This window comes from Oenanthe melanoleuca, chromosome 1, assembly GCF_029582105.1.
Source record: "Oenanthe melanoleuca isolate GR-GAL-2019-014 chromosome 1, OMel1.0, whole genome shotgun sequence".
NCBI classification, from domain to species: domain Eukaryota; kingdom Metazoa; phylum Chordata; class Aves; order Passeriformes; family Muscicapidae; genus Oenanthe; species Oenanthe melanoleuca.
In genome coordinates this window covers 27,718,449-27,738,140 of record NC_079333.1, presented here as the reverse complement: position 1 = coordinate 27,738,140, position 19,692 = coordinate 27,718,449, and the positions used below count along the sequence as shown (strand labels likewise).

At 41.2% G+C, this 19,692-nt stretch overlaps 1 protein-coding gene across 7 annotated transcripts in view; it reads left to right on the top strand.

Annotated features, from left to right (window-relative positions):
- The window catches only part of EPHB6 (EPH receptor B6), a 67,447-nt gene that overhangs the window by 16,276 nt on the left and 31,479 nt on the right, over window positions 1-19,692 (top strand). For all 7 annotated transcript variants that reach the window (XM_056504305.1, XM_056504268.1, XM_056504260.1 and 4 more), the window contains exons 2-4: window positions 2,374-2,592; window positions 12,945-13,009; window positions 15,462-16,158. In XM_056504305.1, coding sequence (XP_056360280.1) covers window positions 2,499-2,592; window positions 12,945-13,009; window positions 15,462-16,158 — 856 coding nt within the window. In that variant the 5' untranslated portion in view covers window positions 2,374-2,498. The remainder of the gene's footprint in view (window positions 1-2,373; window positions 2,593-12,944; window positions 13,010-15,461; window positions 16,159-19,692) is intronic.

The following is a 19,692-nucleotide window of genomic DNA, read 5'->3' as shown; positions in this document are numbered from 1 at the left end:
ATTTTTCATTGAGGTGTGGAAGAGGCAGAATAAAAATTAAAAAAAAAAAAAAAAAAAAACCCTAAAAAAAATTACGTTTTTTTATCTACTAAATCACAACCAGCATTTTGATTTAGCCACAGTTTATTTCAGGGAAGATAATTGCCAGTCTAAACTAGACAAAGGCTGTATGATTCCTCTTAAACAGCAGTGTAACTTTGGTGGGATATAGGGTCAACCAGGATAAGGCAAACAGATGTAAGAGAAATGTGCAGGTGAGGAGGGCAGCAGAAGAACAGTTGGTTTCTTTGGAGCCAGAAGTTGTTTTGCGTCTGGTTTTGTGTTACCAGGGGGTTTTTAGTAATATCTGTTTTGTGGTAATTTCAATGCTTTGGCCTGAGATCCAGCAGCCAAAATATATTTGGGTTTTGTTTTCTGCTCTGTGACTCAGAAGTTATGTGACTTGAGAAAATCTGAATTGCGAGCTGTTTTCAAGCCTTCTGCAGATAAGTGAAATTAAAGTTTTCTTCAGTTTGTTTGGCCTCTGTTTCTGCATTTATTTGCCTTCATTATGAATGCTTAAAAGTCCCTATCTCTTAGGATTTTACTGGCCTAAAAAGAAACTTCTGAATATTATAAAATTATAGATTGGCAACACAAATGGTTAGTATTTATGTCTCCATGTAGAGGTGTCTTGCAGGCTTGATTTTGGTGTACCCAGTCTTAGTTTTGGTGGCTTAGGCAGCAGTCTTCACTCCTGTTCCAGGAGGATGCTGCTGCGTGCTTTGATAGTTCTTTCTGTAAAGAGGAACTTTCTGATCTTTCGCCCTGAAATTTTCTCCTTTTTGCAGTTACATTCAGTGGTGTTTTTATTCTGTGACATGCCATGTTTTATATATGCTTCATAAACTAATAAGCAGTACCTATATTATATCCATCCTCACATTAAATCTTCGTTTTTCCTCAGTTATACTTAACAGTATATATATATATATATACTTATATACAGAATATATATATATATATATACTTAATTTTTCTCTTTTCTCGGTAGTCATGAATCAAAGTTCTTGCCTCTTGCTGAAATCCTTTTAGTTTCCTTACATTTTAGTGATGGCACAGGGTATCTTTGGTTCAGCTGTCTTGGGTGCTTTAGGTTCTCAGTGGGAGCAGCAGAAGAGAGAACTGTTCCATCCTGTCCAGAATTTCTCTTCCTCTCCAGTAAAGCAAATCTAATTGCACTCCACTGCCTTTTCGCATACTCCCCAGGCTGCTTTTTCCTCTGCTATGCCCAACTTGCTGAAATCCCCTATTGCAAGGTTTTCAGATAATTGCACTGAGGCTGCTCCTTTTAATTACAACTCTTCCCTCCCCTCTTTCAGCCAAGTTATTGAGCCATTTCTGTATATTGCCTGAGATATTTTTCTTTCTCCTTAGCTACGCTTCACTGTCTCACTGAAGACATTGGAGCATTTTCAATGCTCTGCTCAAAGAGCACCTGAAGAAACAAAACATGCTGGCTTTTTTGCATGCAACCTACATATTACTGTGATATTTCTCTATTCTGGTGGAATGAGAATTGGACAGATGGAGCTAGAATTACCTTGCTTAGCAAGATTGTTATGCCATATTGATCTAATGCAATGCTGGATTAGGCTACATGCTGCTCCCTTACTCTAAGATAAGCTTTTATGTCAGGTTCTTAATGGTGGTGGTAGAGTTTTGTTTGGATTTTTTCCCACTTAAGATAATAAACTTGGACTTTTGTGCTTTTTCTGGCTGTAATACAGGCTCCCTATTTGACCTTAAATATCACAACGTTTGGCTCCTCACGTACAACATATCAATGGGAAAAATTCTGTCCAACTTTGTAGTGTTGTGCAGTCATATGCTTAAAGGGACAAATGCCTGCATCTGAAGTGCAGTTACAAGTGTGTCAGCTGTGCAGATTTGTGTTGGCAAAAACTTTCCTGTCATGGCTACTGCCCTGCAGAGTCCTTAAAAGGCAAAGTGTAAATTACAGGAGACAGAATTTGAAAAGCGTACGGGGAAATGGAATGGACACCTTCCAAGAAACATTGCCAAAGATGCAGGAAGGATCAGGACTTAAGTAATAGTACAGCCTATACTGTGATAGAGATTAGCGTTGATTTGGGAACCACACTGTCACTGATGCCATGAAAAGTCTCAAAATCTGTGTGTACTGGCAGTGCACAAAACACCTGTGACTGACTGAAGTCTTGAGGGGTGGGTATGTGGTAAATACTGGCCTGTGCTACTCCTTTTCACCCTTGTCTTGGAAGTAGTAAATGATGGAATGGGTGTATAAAAACTGTCAGTTTTGTTTTAGAATGACCTGATTTCTTTTTCTACCTTCTGTTTCTTCTTGAACAGTATTTCTCTCCAAAGACTTCTGTGCTTTAATTTGGGAAGACATTAAAACATTCCAAGAAATCTCAGACCATTTCAAGGGAGTGGTGTGTGCTTGTTGAAGATGGTGGTATTTACAGAGAATCTTCATGGATTCTAATGCTGGCATCAGTGCAAGAAGAGTGTCGGGAATGGGTTGGCTCTGGATGGTCTTCTTCTTTCATCTAGTCACCTCATTAGAAGGTAAGAACAGATGTTTTGCAACAACTTTAAAGAGTTTTCTGTAGAGGTTAAAAAAAAAAAGTGTGCTCTCCAGTATGCTTATAGCCTAGGCCAGATGAGCATTGAGCACATGTCTTTCTGTTTAATGGTTGATCACTATCTTTTGGGATTTAAAAAGTTATTAGTATTGTTTCTGGTGGGAGAGGCAAACCCTCTTATGAAGGATCATTAGTGAACATTACTATTAACTGTCTTAGAACTGACTCCTCAAAGAATAGATTTTTTTCTCAAGGAATAAGCTCCATGTTTATATTTTGTGCATATTTGATTCTCGTGTTCCTGTTCTTGCACCGTGTTTGCTTTGTGAAACGACCTCTGGACATTTATACTGTTCAAGAAGACAGCACCCAATGGACTGAAATCACGAGTTTTTGTCTCACCTCTGAAAAACTTGCCTCAAATAACAGATATGGAGAGAATGTTTTGCATTAGCAAGAGTCAGTTCACATTCAGCCAGCAGAAAGAGGAGGGAGAAAGCACTGGAGGTAGGGTAGAGAAAAGGTAGGCAGGGGAAAAGAGGTGCCAAGAAAATGGTAGAAGGAAGAACAGTTGATGGAAGGGAGGGTGATGAGAGCAGGAGATAAGACGAGAGCTATGGAAGAGAGTTAGAGAAGGGCAGAGGTAGTGTAAACAGTCCCCTTGTTTGTTCCAAGAATATCCTTGCAGCTACATGTGCTCAGTGAACTGTACTGCTTTGTGATGAATGTTCATCTCTTGCATTTCTGAAAGCCACTGAAAGAGGAGAGGAGGGAGAGATGGAATCAAAGGGAAGCAAGGAAAGACCTAGAGGAAAGGAATGGAGAATAGGGTGAGATGTAATATAAAGAGGAAAGCTTGTTAAAGTATCCCTTCTCTTAATAGGAGGGGAATGCAGCCTGTGTGGGAAGTTCAGAGACTAAATTATTGATGTAAGATTATAATACAAATTCTTAAATCTCTAAAATTCTGTGAATTACTGATTTTAAACCTGTATTACAAATTACTATGTAATTCCTTGTGTAACTGGTAGAGAAACTGAGATAGAAAAAGGGGGGAAATATAAATTCTCTTTGCAAATATGAAGTAACTGCGATGCCTATAAAAATGAACATTTTTTAAATTCAGTGCTCTCTCCTGGAAGTTTGTAGAGAGAAAAGACTTTTGAAAGTACTGTGTGATACAGCTTCACAGATCACATAGTTGACCTGCCTGGATTAAAATAGGACAGTAAAATTCTGCCTATGGAGAGGAAATAGTAAAGGTGTCCATGAGCCGAACTTCAACTCTCAATTCAGGGTCAGGGAAGTCAGCATCTTCATTGTGACTGTACTGAGTGGTCCTAAGTTTGCACTCCGAAGCTGATTTGCATCTCAGAGGTAAGTATTTTTGTTGTGGTCAAAAGTCAAAGAAAAATTACATGGTAAGGGAGGAAAGTCTGATGATAACTATGCAGAAAGCTTTGCTTTAGTGCAGAGTTGTCCATAAGAAAGAAAAAAGGCCCATGGCTTGTTTGTTGACTCATTATTATATATAGCAGAAACTTGAAATTCAGGTTTCAGATTTAAGTTGAAAAATATAGGGAATATCCAGTGTGGTCTTTAGTTTTTGTAGAGCTTCTTAGAAGTTTTAGATGGTGTTTGAAATACATTTAACCTCCAACTAAAGAGAATTGACTGAGTGGGAAAATCATTCAGTCAATCAATTCTTCCTAGTGTTTCTCAGGCATTTGAGTTAGATTTAAAGTCTGGATGTAAATCACATTTTGTCTCAAACCCAATGTTGTTCAAACTTTGTTTGAAATTTTCTGAACCTCAGTGCTAATCATTAAGAAAAGAGGGAGAAGGGGAAGGAAGCAGTCAAAATATTCAGACCATCTTTATATGCATTATGAAGAGGGCAAATACTTCTTAGGCAGAATGTCTCTCAGATAGAAAGAAGGCAGCATGCTTTAGCAGGACCTAATGGGACTTTAAACTCCCTCATGACTCAGAAGTAAATAAGTTCTTGTAAGCAATTGAAATTACTTTGTTGGTATTGGGTTTAATGCATAAAAAGGAGACATTAGGTTGAATTTATTCAATACAGCTCTAGTATTTGGACACACTGATTTCACTAGGCATGAGCATGTCTGTGCAAAGTTTTCCAGACATGATTTTTACACCAAAAAAAAGCCTGAATGGAAACCTCAGGGAAGATTGCTTCGCAAACAGAACACATTTGTATACTTGTTATTTTAGTTTTATAAAAGAAAACAGAATTGCACAAAAATTTTCATTAAGATCGCATTTCTCAGTGTTTATGGTTTTGCAAGAGTTTTTGAGGATTTAGTTTTGAGAGCATTACTTTTGAGCAACATGCTGGGTGAAATAATGGATTTTTTCCTTTTTCTCAAAGATATATAAAGAAATACAGTAATTTTTTAATCTTTGAAAATCTATACATGTGTGTAATTACATTTTATCACTCAATATTTAAGTTAACATTTTAGGTCAACATCTCTGATTGTAAAAGTTCGTGAAGCGTAGAATTTAAGAATGCTTGATGGGCTGCAGTCAAGACAGGTGAGGGCAAGTGATAACTTGTTGATGAAATAGCTCTTGCTAGGGCACTGAGATCAATTTTATGTGGAATATTGGTTTTGCTTTGATGGAGTTATAAATGTCTACTGCTGTAAGCACAAGCAGAGTCCATTCTGCAGAATTCATTAAATATGTTCCAAAGGAATGATGTGTTCTATATGTAAGTGACTGCATTTATTTTACAACAAGCTCTCAAGCCTGCAGAATAGCTGGACAATCTTTATAAGTATCTTCCTGAAATCCAGCATATAGAGAATAATCTTTCTGCTTTGATAAAACCTCTTTGCATTAAGAGTGTCTCTTTGGCAAAAGGGAATGTGGAACAAAAAAGGTAGTGAGGTCAAACATTCTTACTTGATTTTTTCCGTTTTTTCTACTAACTGGTTGTTGTCTTGGGCTGTTGAAAATAACGTATTGATTACTCAAATTGGCTTGTCTTTGAAGTGGAGGAAAATATACCTTCCTCAGAGGAAATCTTCTGAGTGAAAAATACCACTGTCTTTTGGTGTATTATGTTCAGTTTAGTATATACAAAGAAAGGCTTAAATTAGTGTCATTTTACTTCAGGGAAAAAAAAAAGAAGCTAAATTAACTTTTTAGTTTGGTTGCTTGTGATTCACATGAGGTATTAAAATCCTAAAAACCATTTTCCTCACAGTTCTTTCCTGACACTCTCATGCATGCCGAAAACTTTGCCACATGCTTGGTAAGCCCAGGGCAGAGGAATATCCTGTTGTGGACCTGCAGAAGGTGAATAACACCGGGCTGGATGTACAGCATGTTCATAAAGGGGGAATAGACAGGGATTTATCCTTTTGGTCAGTTTCAGCAGCTCCATCTGATTAATTTTCTTCCATAATAGATTCCTGTGTAGTTCCTGTGCCAGGGACATCCCTGATCCCAGGTTTGTACCATTTGACTGTGTTGAATCTGTTCCCAAACTGCTGCTTGGAGGCCAGTGGGACAGGAGAGACTATTCATGCTGCAGCTAACACTGTTTATATTCCAAGCTAATTAAAGCTTCAAAGAAAAGGAATGGCTTTCTTGTAAAGTAGGGTCCCCAGGACTTTCAGTGTATGCTTTGGTAAAACCTTGGAAGACATAAGCTCACTTTTTAATGTCTTGAAAAAAAGGCAAGCAGGAAAACACAGATAAGCAATAAAAGTCACACACGCTGTGCTGTCATCGAAGGTAGCTGGTTTGATGGCAGTGGCAGTTGCACCCAAGTTCTAGACTTAATAGTGGGTGTTTGGAGAATGAACTTCTTAAGCTGCAGAAGAGTAGGTATTATATTGTATCACTAGGAAAGTTGTAGATAGTAATTTAACTTGATTTCATATGCAAAGTTGGAACTTCTTTATTTTAATTTCCTGATGTCTGCATTTTCTGACATCAGTAGTAGTGCAACATGCTAATCCTGACAGTTTCCTTAGAACTTTAACAAAAGAAAGGGGCTGGCAAAGAGAAAAATACACAATCATTCATAAAGCTTAAAAACTGTGTTACCTTGCAAAAAGCTGTGTATTTCCATATCCTGCACCATTTGGCTGTCATTTCTTTCTTTCACAGATGGTACATAACTCCTGGTTGGAGTGTGAGAATTCCTCCTTGCAGATGACAACTTTGATGTTCTGATAGTGTCAGCATTTTGCTCTGACATAGCAAGCAGTTAAATTACATTATACTTCATGGAACTTACTAAACACATATCCCATTGATTCCAAACAGCTTTTCTAAAATTAATTGCATTTGAGAGGTAGCATTGCTGAAGTAATACAGGATCATTCATTGCAGGATTGACAATGTAGCTTTATGCAAGAAAAAAATCTGAACTCATTTGTCTCATATTAATTGATTTTGCATATATTCTCTTATATTAGGAGGCATATTCTGTAACTTTGTAGCTTGTTTTTTCATGTTAAGTCATAGCTAAACTTTAAAAAAAATTCTTTTAAAAAGTAACAGCAACATTTATGTTGGTTAGTTATGAACAAGTAGGATTTTTTTACTATTTTTGTTTGTTTTTTTACTTGTTTCATCAATTCATTTTTGTAAAACAGAACACTTACTACAGTTGTATATGTCATTAGCTATTGATATATTATTTATTTCACCACAATTGCTGTTTTGCTTTGGAATAAGTTCTAGTGTATTTAAGGCTTCTCAAAGGTTTCACTGTATTTTGTCTCCAGATTATGTAGACCATGCATAAATATATTTGTTTATATGAGTGATAAAAGGTTCCTGATAAAAGAGTCCTCTCCTCATGCTCAAGGGAACACAGAGGAACAATGAAAGGCAGGGGAACCTAAAAGATAAATAAATGCTCTGACCAGCTTCTCCCAGAGCTATCACAGGAGTGTGGTCAGTCCATGGGGTGGGAATGGAAGCCATTAAATTAAATCAATGGAAGTGCTTTCTGGAACGCCTTTCAGATTGAAGGAGATTATTGCCAACAGGGGCATGGAATTTATTATGGGATGTAGGGAAAATAATCTACCAAATTTACTGCGGGTTGTTTAGGGGAGTAACCGTAGGTGTGGAAAGGGAGGATTAAGTGTGAGAAAGAAGAGAGATAAGGGGCCAGTCACATATACCAGCTGCAGGTCTGTATGGCTGTCAGGCATCTAATCACCACTGCCTATCCTATCTTCTTATTAAATTCCATTTTTCAGCAGTTACCTGCGTGAGGGGGCGTTGTTTTGTGTGTGTGTGTGTGTGTGTGTGTGTGTGTGTGTGTGTGTGTTTGTATGTACATTTATATACCAGCAACTGGAGTTGAACCACAGGTCAGAGTGGCCCATGAGTCAGTGCTGCCAGCAGCTGGAGATCATGGAATGGATGAAAATCAAGTGCTGGGAACTCAAGGTGGACCACAGGTCCTAGGATCTGTGCATCTGTGATGCAAGCTGCTGAAGTGAGTGAGCTTGTATTAGTGGGTCTGTGATCTCTGTATCAAGCCAGACTAGCTTGATGGTGGAGTTAGTGCATTGGGAAGCCAGGGAAAGAGCAGAGTCTGGAGGAGGAATGAGACACCAGTTTGAATGTGTGTGTCTCTATGAGTGAGACAAATGGAGGGGTTTATCTGGTGAGGGAAGGTCAATTATCAGGAGGTCCAGGTCAGCTATTCTGGTCACCATAAAATCGTTGAGAGCACTGTCTATGTGTTGTGTATCTCAGTGCACCCAGAGACAAGATCATCCCAGGGCCAACTCTTGGGTAGGCTGCATGTCAAAGACCACTTCATGGAGAGATCCACAGAATAGCAACCCAGGAGAGCAAGCACCCAGGGCTAGCTACTGGCTAGGCTGCACCCTTAAAGCCAGTCAGTAGAGGATCCATAGCGTGCCTCTGTGTGTGTGAAGGGATGCACCAGTGAGTAAAGCTGTCTGACTGCTCACACCAGGAGTGGGGCTGTGAGCTTCAGGTGCCAGCAGATGGGAGAGACCACAGAGCCAGAGGTCAGGAGGCTAAATCTTTAAGGACAGTTATAGCAGAGGTCTGCATTGTATATAGATGCATATATATTTCCCACTAACAGACCTTAATCCTGACCAGCCAGAAAGGGGAGCAGGATGAGGCAATTGGTGGTGCTGTTTCTGTTTGCATGCCTGGTGAGTGCTTCTGTCTGTGCTGATCTTTGTGGCTGGCCATTCATAGATGTGCAGTGCCTGCATGTGTTTGTGCCTGTTGGGAATACCCACTTAACCCTGCTATTGGTTGTACCTGGGGCCACAGAGCTGCAGCAGCCTGGCTTGTGTGAGGTTACTGGATTTGACAACTTCTAACACTTTTTCTGCACAAGCCCAGGGAATGCTTTCTCTTCCCAGCCTTCTTAGAGAGTATTCACACTCTTCGAGCTTGTTCAAGGCATGATCATAGAAGGCAGAATAAGATCAGAAATGTTTAAGTTCTTTTCAAGTCTGTTAAGCGAGCAAGTTTTGCTGCTTGGGGCATTCAGCTGCATAGCAAAGCAAACTCTGAATGTTACCTTTAACCATAGTGCCCATTGCCTTCTACCAGTGTACATTTGGATATATTCAGAATTCAACTGGACAAGGTTAGGAGCAAGCTACTGTAAATTAGCCTGGCCTTGAGCAGGGTGTTGATCAAGATGACCTCTGTACCTCCCTCCCAGCTTGTTTCATTCAGTGATTCTACAGTTTTAGTACCAGATTCTCATCACACAGTTAAAGGGGCTCTTTTACTCTCTTCTCAGGATCGACTCTCTTGTCCATGTCTGTAGTTTGCAAGGCTTTGGTTGTATAATTCCCTCTTGCACCACTGCACTGTTAAGACACTGAGGGCAAATGTTCTTCAGTCCAGAAAGCTGTTGGGCCATCTCTGCCTCCATGAAGGTTGTCTAAGGGTCAACCATCCTTGGGTGAATTGTCATCCTCTTGCATCAGGGAATCATTTTCTCTGTAACACAAACACTTAATAGTCTTGCTTGAAAATACAGGCACACCAAATTCTGAAAATTATTTATGTGCCTATTCTGAACAGCCTGATCTGTAATAGCAGCTTCCAGCCTCTGCCAGTTTTTTTGGATGTTGACATTTTAGCATAATGTAGCCCAAGAGATTGGTTTGTGATGTAAATACAGAATAGTACTAGCTGAAGTATTTAGGATTTTTATTTCATCCTTTCTGACCTGCAAGAACTGATGATATTCAAATGAGAGTTTAGATTTTGCAGAGTGTAATGAACACATTTGACTCTACTTTAAAAAGTGATGTTTTTTTCTTTTTAGTTTAGGGAAGAGAAATACTGGAGAATCTCTCATAAGTTATTTTTATCTTCCTTGAACTAAAATAACACTTGTAATATGAAACTGGAATATCATTCTTCAAAACAGATTGAACCAGGAGTGGAAGAAGGATTGTAGAATTGTCATAATTTCACATGTTTGAAAGCCTCTAGGTTGCTCAGATATCTTGCCTATTCCTCATTTTTAATGCAGAGTGGAATATTGCTCCAGTGATACTCTGAGATACCTCAGTCAGTGTTGCCTCTAGCAGCATCGTGGGCAGGACTGAGCCTGAGTCTAACCTTATCTTGCAAGACCCTTGATTTTGAGCAATTTTGAAAAGGTATAAGCCATTTTCTTCCAGGGTGGTGAATTCAGCTGAACAGATCATTTCTCTCTGGGCTGAAGAGCAGCAGAATACTGGTCTGTCCCAGCACAGTGAGAATGTGGAATGCTACATGATCAGTGTTAATAAAGTGTCAGAGTGAAGGTTTATACCTGTACACATGGAGTCATTCATACTATTAAATTGTGAGCACAGCCATGGGTTTGTTTGGCCCATGCCAAATAATCTTTTCACAAACAGTGGCTGCAGACAGGTCAGAGGTTAGGATGGACTGAGGATCAGTCCTGGGAGGTGGTTTGGATGCAGCTGTGTGCTTCTGTGGGATTGGAGTTTTTAGCCCTGGGAACATGAACCATACTGTGCCTGATGTCCTCAGAGCTAGAGAGCAGTTTAACAGCTTGTTAGATTTATGAGTGTGCGTGCATCTAGTGTGACTGGAGATGTGATTCAAGGCACACAGCCAGTAGGAGAGGGAGGAAGAAGAAAAATAGTGAGGGACTTTTGGCTGTCGGTTGCAAAACTAGATTTATGCACACAAAATTCTTGTGTACTTTTCTTATTTTTCTAGTGGTTTCTGACTTAAAGTATTCACTGTGAAAGGGACAGTTCTGTCTGCTTCAGGCTGCCTATTTCTGTTTGCTTGCAAAATACTCACATGCTTGGTAAATATTACCTTGCTCACTGGTGAGAAGTTATCTGGAGAATATGCTTGACATGGCAGAGCACAGGCTACTGAGCAAGTCTTTTCTATTTTCTTTCTTCTTCATTTTTTTCTCACTTTCCACATGGCTTTCCATGCCCTGATTAACTTTTCTCTATTTTACTTTCTTCTAGAGTTTCCATGGGTTAGAAGCACTGTACTTTGGTGAATGGGAGACTCAGATCTGATTAGAAAAAAAAGTTCTTTCTGTGTTGAAAAATGGCCTTGTATATTATTTCAGCATATCAAGGCCATGTCTGGGATCCCAGTAGCAAAGTAATGACATGACACAGTGCAAGCCTGCCAGACTGTGCAATTGAGAAGGTAATGGGCGTGGGGGAATGCCAAGTTCCTCTGCTGCCAGGACAGCCTGGGGAAGATTGTGCCTCAGGGAGGCATAGGCCTTTTGCAGATGTTCTGCTGCTCAGAGGGGCTGTCTGAGCTGAACCATCCTTGAGAACTGAGCAGCTCAGCATTTCCTGAGGTCTGTTACATAATCTTGGTGGGGTTGTACTTTAGCTAACCAGTAGTTCTTTCCAGTTTTGGCAAGCAGATATTTTTCACTGCTTTTGAATCAAGGAACTGCATCCTCAGGGAGGTCTAACAAATAGAAAATGTCCTATAGGAATATAGAGAATATAGTTCAGGGAAGGCTGAGGTCTGTATAAACTTGATCATGTCTTGTTCACTTGATCATGTGTGCTTTAGGATGATCCTTTCCTTTCCAATGACTAATGTGGAGTGAATCCCCAGGTGTGTTGGTAGGGATAGTGACATAAGCAATCCATAAACTGGAAATGAAAACCATTGAGGAACTCTCTCCTGCATAAAGCATGGAACAATCATATTATTAAACCTTTGAAAGGTTTAGTAATGAATCATGAATCTTATTTGTTAGTGAGCTGGCTGTTGCTGTTAGGTTTTGGGTTGGTTTTTCTAAATCTGTTTTTTGAGGTTTTTTTTTTTTTTTTTAAGGAAGTAAGAGAGAAATATAAAAATCAAAATAAGCAAATGAAGCTTCCCAAAAATTAAGAAAAGCCAGTTGATTTATACAGTATATACCAACACGTGTAAATACCTATTCAACTGAGTAATTTCCTTATTCTGTGTCCTAAATATACAGAGTGAAGAGCACATTTGCGTACCACAGTGGTCTCAGACCCTGACATTCTCTTTTGGAGAATACTGGAGAATCTCTTCTGTGTTTCTTTGTACCCAAGCAGAAAATAACATGTCCAAGAGCAGTCAAGGCTAGCATCTGTCTCCAGTGGAGATTCAATAACAATGGAAATGCAGACTACATGTGGAGATAAACTAGGCCTGTGAAGTTCTGCATGTACCCTACTCTTGAGCAGTGTAATGCAGCAGATTATTTTGTACTGGGATTCCTACACAGGCCTGCAATGTAATGCCCAGCTCCAGAACAAAGTGAATCCATTACAGGATCAGCTGGATCATAGTTTTAAACTCCCAAAGAAATTTGGTTCCAGAACTGCGAGCAAACATGTCTTGGCCTCGTGTCCACACTTACATGTGCAGATAAAATGGGCAGACATAGCTGTGAGGAGACTGGCATGCATTCATATAGCTCATCTTGTGCCCCCCCTTTTCCTTTCCAAAGAAGACAGTGGCCTCATCTGAACTGCTCATTATGATAACTGCTCTATGCTGTCAGTGTGCTTATACTTTGCCTGGGAAAGTCTGGTGAGAATATTGCCAAGCAACTTGAGAATCATGGGTTAGCATGATTATGTTCCCAGTGCTTCTGCCCTTGTCTTGGCCTTTCTTAATTTGTTAGTATGGACATAACTTGTCATATTTAATCTCAAAACATGAATGTTTATTCTTGGTGTATGGAAGCCCTCTACAAGAATATCCTGTGAGGAACAGGTAAGATTTTAGTCTGACATGGAATAGCACAAAATACTTTTTTAATTTAATTTTTTTAAATACAAACAGAAATACTTCTGGATACAACTCAAGAGACCTCAGAGATTGGCTGGACTGCACACCCTTCTGATGGGGTAAGCATTTCCCTTGTCCTCTTCTTGACTGTACCTCTGCTGGGAAGATGCTCATGCAGCTGATGAAGAAAGGGAAGCTGGAAGCAGTGAGACTTGGTTTATAGATTTTGTATATATGAACAATTTGAACAATGTATTGTGCAAAGCCAGATTGTTAAGAGAGAAGGCTGCTGAGTGGGATGCTATTGCCACCTCCTTACCCTCTTCCTTTCACTCTGCTCCAGAGATACTGAAGAGTTCTCCAGCCACTCTCCATATGGTATGGAATGGAATGGAATGGAATGGAATGGAATGGAATGGAATGGAATGGAATGGAATGGAATAGAATAGAATAGAATAGAATAGAATAGAATAGAATAGAATAGAATAGAATAGAATAGAATAGAATAGAATAGAATAGAATAGAATAGAATAGAATAGAATAGAATAGAATACTTCAATTGGAAGGTGCCTACAACAATCACTTAGTCTAGCTGCCTAACCCCTTATTAAGGGCTGACCAAAAGTTGAAGTGTGTTACAAAGGGCACTGTCAAATGTCTCTTACACACTGACAGGCTTGGGGTATTGACCACGTCTCTAGGAAGCTGCAGAGAGCAAGGGGGTCACCTCTCAGCCTCTGTTTTCTCCAGATTGGACCAACCCAGAGCCCTCAGCCACTCCTCCAAGGACACACCTTCCAGCCCCTCCACCAGCTTTGTTTCCCTCCTCTGCACACATTCAAAGACTTACCCACCCCTCTGAAGTGGTGATGCCCAGAAGTGCTGCCAGCACTCTGGTGAGGCTGCACCAGCGCTGAGCACAGCAGATGATCCCCCCTCTGCCCGGCTGTGCTGCCGTGTTTGATGCCCCCCAGGACAGGGTTTGTGCCCTCTGGACTGCCTGGGCACACCCTGCTGACTCACTGAGCTGCTGCCCACCAGCACCCCAGGGCCTTCCCTGCAGTGCCAGACTGCTCTCCCAGTTTGTATCTGTTCCTGCAGTTACTCATCCCAGGTGCAGGATCTGGCACTTGTTATTTTTAGGTTTTGTGCCATGAATGATTGCCCAATGTTCCCATAGTGTACAAACATTTCAGTTGTGCTCCTGAGCCCTCTGTGCTCCCATGATTCCATGATTCCAACTAGCACTGTCATCCTAGTCTATGCCATGCCAGCCCTTGGTTTACCTTCAGGTCTCCTGCTGGTAGGCCCTTCCTCCGTCAATGAGAGATTAAATCCCTCAATTGGTCCCTCCTGTTCGTGAGCAAAGATACATTTCTTCCATCAGAACAGGGGATCCTGTCATGTCCCAGCACACCCTGTGTCTCAGAGGTTCTTCAGTGGTTACAAATCTTTTTGTATTTTGGCATTTTGGCAGAGGCACCAGTCCTGAAGCCAATATTGATGTCTTGGCAATATTTCTTTCTTTCAAAGTTCCTTACTGCTGCTGAAAAGATTGAGAAAAACACTACCTGTGCTCCTGAATTTTTTAACATTCTCTCAGGGCTCTGAAAACTCTCTTGATCAACTTTACACTTTTTGCTGAGACATTATTTGTAGCCATGTGAAAAAGCAGGTGTCCATAATAGTCTGAAGGCTGTACTAAGCTCTTCCATAATCGGGTGGCATAGCTAAACTGGGGCCCAGGGAGGCTGCAAACTTGCCTAAAGATGTTCTGGTCTGCAAATGGATGCTTCTGTTTCACACTGGAGAAAGTAATAGGTCACCACAACTTGCTGTTGTTTCTTCTTAGCAAATGGTCCTAATGCAGATCTTATTGTGAGGAATTGTTGGTCAGACCTTCATGAGAATGCTTGAGCAGGTTCCTTCTCTTCTGTCTCACTGTGCACATCCTCTGTTGTACCCAGGGCCTTGGTACCTATTCTGTAAAGCTTGAGAGGGTGAGGAGGATTTTGTCCTGCAGCTTTGTACAGGGACCTGCTTTCCCCACCTCTTTATCCCTCCTTTGTGCCTTCCTCCAGGCACAAACAAGATCTGGACCTGGTGTGTGGTTTATGTGCATAGGAGATGTCAGAGCACAGCTCCCACTGTGGTAAAGCTGGGTAGAAGGGACTTCTGCTTTAATGTGCTTTCCAGAGAACAGTGTCTTGTTGCTCTGTTTCATTTGTTTATGTCCTTTGTTTTGTCTCTGGAGATAAGAGATGGGAAAATAGGAAGGAAGAAAGTGTGACTCTCGCATTTAAAGATTCTCGATGTCGTGTGACAAAGTTTGCATGATTTATGTTTTCTGTCACAACAGTTCTTACTTCAGAGCTTTGACTGCTCTTCTTTACTGGGTCATACTCTGTCTAGAATGCTTTGCTGTGCATGGCATCAACAAGTTCGAATCTTGTCCCAGACATGGCAAGGAGAAGGGGAAGACAGAGACCTGTGCTATATTTTTGGTGCATTTTGAATACTGAATCAGGGTTTTTTTTTACTGTTTCTTTTTTCTCTCTGTATCCATTGCAGTGGGATGAGGTAAGCGTCCTGGATGACAAGAAGCGCCTGATCCGAACCTTTCAAGTGTGCAACGTGGCCGAGCCGGGTCAGAATAACTGGCTGCGCACCCACTTCATCGAGCGGCGCGGAGCCCACCGCGTGCACGTGCGCCTCCGCTTCTCCGTGAGGGACTGCGCCAGCATGCGCACCGTGGCCTCTTCCTGCAAGGAGACCTTCACACTCTACTACCACCAGTCGGAGGCTGACACGGCCTCTCAGGACATGCCAGAGTGGCGTGAGGGCCCCTGGACCAAAGTGGATACGATTGCAGCTGATGAAAGCTTTTCCCAGGTGGACAGCACTGGGAAGGTGGTCAAGATGAATGTCAAAGTGCGTAGCTTCGGGCCACTCACCAAGCACGGCTTCTACCTGGCCTTCCAGGATTCGGGAGCCTGCATGTCCTTGGTGGCAGTCCAGGTCTTTTTCTACAAGTGCCCAGCTGTGGTGAAAGGGTTTGCCTCCTTTCCTGAAACGTTTGCTGGCGGGGAGAGGACCTCGCTGGTGGAGTCCCCGGGGACGTGTGTGCCCAACGCTGAAGAGACGAGCACGACGGGGTCCTCGAGTGTCCGGCTGCACTGCAATGGAGAAGGGGAGTGGATGGTGGCCATTGGGCGATGCACCTGCAAGGCTGGCTACCAGCCTGTGGATGATGAGCGAGCCTGCCAAGGTGAGAGAACTTCTGTCCCCTCCCCCTTAGGCAGCCATTCTTTCATTGCTTCTCTGTGTCAGCAGTATTTCACAGAGTTTGGAGAGCAAAGTATTTCTCACAGAGATCAGCAGCCTCTTCTCACACACTTAGCTTTTTAGACTGGAGCTGGGGTGACCACCTATCATGGTTTAGGAATGGAGGTCTCTATTTTGCTATTGCCACTAAAACCATGTTAGCACTCGCTCCCCCTCCAATTGGAAGCACAAAAGACAAAGATCATCAGTTAAGATAAGAACAATTTACTGGAAAAGGCAATGAGATAATAAAATGAACAGTAACAGCAACAATACTAACAACAAAAGGCGTAAGGCAGATGATTGACATGAGAAGTGACAATAAACAGATTGTCTGTTTCCAACCTGTTCTCTCCCAACGGAAAGGAATGCCCTTTTCCTGGGAGTGAGAGTCCCTTCCCCTATGCCTGTCAATGATAAGAGGTGATGTAGAGTAACATCAGGTCCTGGTTACACCCCCGCAGCCACACCCACTCCCAGGCAATGCAAAAATTGTCCTTGTCCTGGCTGAAACCAGGACACTGCTGCTTGCTAAGAACATAGCTGGAAATTCCACTCAGGCCTTAGTCACAGCTGCTACCAGGGACAGCCTCTCGGGGCACTTACACAGAACTAGCAGGAGCTGTCACTAGCCAGATCTACCATAATTCTACTCCTTTACCAAGAGGCAGCAGCTTTAGAAGAAAGATGCCACATGGAGGAGAGCTGAACCCAGCGTTAATACACTCTCTGTCCTAGTTGTTTCTGGCCCTTTTTGTAGTGTATAGTAATAAAATTTTTAAAAAAAGGGAAATGGGACAGAGAAAATGTGGCTCTGTGAGCCTGTCCTGAATAGAAAAAGCAGTCATAATAGTATCATCATTACCAGTAATGTACTCTCTGCCCCAGGGCCAATGGTATTTCTGTGAAATGTTTGTAGGAGGAAGCAGAGTACATTACTATCACCCAGAAGTGGTTTTGGGCTAAAATCTGGCCACTGAACACCCAGTCTGATGTCATGACTGTGTTCCTATCTCAGGCTTAGGACAGTCCATTAGTGCAAACTGCTTATGTTGGTTATATAATTTGTGTATGATGTTCTTCTGAAGCTTCTTTCATTTTAATACAAATCTACTCAGAATATCTCAGCAGTGTAAAATGTTGCTGCACTACTCTTAGTAGTCTAAAACATAAATGTCATGTGGAACTCAGTTTTGGCTGCAGACACAATTTAAAAGTTGGATTTATTCAAACAAGAGTTCAACTTGGACATGGAATGTACAAATACTCTGGTTAACAACGAGTGCCAATGCAATGAATAATTAATAGTTGTCAATATGTTACCTTAAATTCCTGCTTCATGAAGTGATTTGGGTCATGCAAAATAGCTTTATTAAAATACAGGTCATTGTGCTGGAGACTTAAAAGGCAATTAAAATTGCTAAGTGCTTTTCATTTGTTTAAACTTTGAGAATAATTAAAATATGTGTGCCTTTTTATCCTGCTCATTCTGAGAGAAATGTAACTACATTCATTTAGTGCTGCTCCAGAGACAGTAAGCTCTGACGTAGAGCAGCTCTGTATGGCACTAAACTTGTCTGCATCTGTAGCATGAGTAGTTTAAATAACTGCCAGTCAATAATTTAGTTTGATATAGTAGTCTTAAGCAGTCAAAAAAAAAAAAAAAGAAAAAAAGAAATTTGGCTTGCCAAATAAAAATAAGGATTTTTTTTTAAATATCCATTTTTCATAGTTTTCAGTGAAAGCTGATACTTTCTTGCAGCCTCATTGTCATAGAAGCTGGACATAGATGAACATGGCTAATAATACAAGGAATAACTGAAATAATGACAGTCTATCAAGCTACAAAAGTTGGTTCCTATAATTTACTTCTGAGATTCCGTGAGCAGCCTGGAGCAGCCAATGACAACCAAATATGAATCATAATGTTAAAGGCTATTCTTTTCTCCTCGTGTTCCTTGTGAACTCTGGCTTGATCATCATTCCTGTCTGTTCTCCTGCTAACAATGTGTTGCTGTCCTGTCTGAATGAAGCCACATTCAGCTCATGTCCCCTAGCTTGGTGTTTCTCTGCCTGGAGTCCTCTCCAGCCCTTCTCCTCTGTACATGTTCTCCCCTCCTAAGAACAGACATACACCATGGTACAGAGCTGCCACGATGTGCTAGATGAGACACAGAACAAAAGACACAGCTCAAGGGCAGATTTCTACTGATGATAATCCAAAGAGGTGTTCTTAGTAAGACTGAAGAATCAACCAAGGACAAGAAGGAGAAGTAAGTTTCCTTCTTACACTTTGGAGTGTGTGGGCATTGCCTTCCCCCTCACCATATGCAAGCCTGTGGAGTCCTTCCTGGACCAGCTGTTATCACTTTATTTAGAACAACAAATCTGCCAAGAGCCATTCTGGGCAGATAGATAGAAAGCCCTTTTCCCCCCCCCTGCCCCCATCATGATTTAAGGTACTTTCTTTCCTTACTTTTATAAGACTGCTGGCTCTGTGTTACTATATGGCAGATTTCTCCAGCTAAATAGAAGAGTGAAACAGGACTTTGGCTGATGTGGGGTGCAGTCTGCATGGGATTCACTTTTGACTTTATCTGAGTAGACTTGTCATGCTGGACAGTCAGGAAAGAGAATGGCAGTTTACAGAAGAAAAAAGAAGGTTAGGACCTTAGTTTCTTTTTTTTTTGTAGATATATACACACAGGGTGCCTTGCCTTGCAAAATCATATAGGATTTAAATTACCAGGTGCTTTTGAAAATAATATTTAGAATTTATGACTGGGACATTTTAAAAAATATTTTAAAAATGGCAACATAGACCAAAAAAAGAAGAGGAATGACTGCCTGATAAAGTGCTAAGCTGACTTCCAAATAAAGAGGGACAGAGCTTTGGGCAGAGCTGAGCTGATAAGCCATGTGTGTGGCATCTCTGTACAAACATACTTAACCAGAGGCAGAAAACAGCAGCCAGAAAGAGGATGAGGGAACAAGTTTGGAGTGAAAAGCGTTAAGCTGAACTTGGGAGAAGGAGGAGGAAAGGTGTTGGTTTAATGTTTGTTTTTGTTTTCTCATTACCCAAATCTATGTTAATCAGCAATAAATTAAATTTCCCCAAGCCAAGTCTGTTTTGCTTGCGATAGTAATTGGTAAACAAGCTCCCTGTCTTTATAACTTCTTTACCTCTGCCCACGAGCTTTCTCATCCAGTTCTCTCTCTATGTCTTGCTGAGGGGGGAGAGTAAGAAGGTGGCTGGGTAGGCATTGGGGTGTTTACCAAGGTTAGCCATCCACATGGCTGCCTCTCCTCTCTTTTTGCTCTGGATGTTTGTTTCTGAGAGTATTTAGCAAGCAAGAGGTCTGCCTACCATCTGTAGTAGCTGTAAGGATTCCATAAAATTGCCCACGTCCTTTGGCTGTATGCAGTCCCTTCTGATTGCAGGAGGAATCACATCTGTGTTACTGATAACTACGGGAGC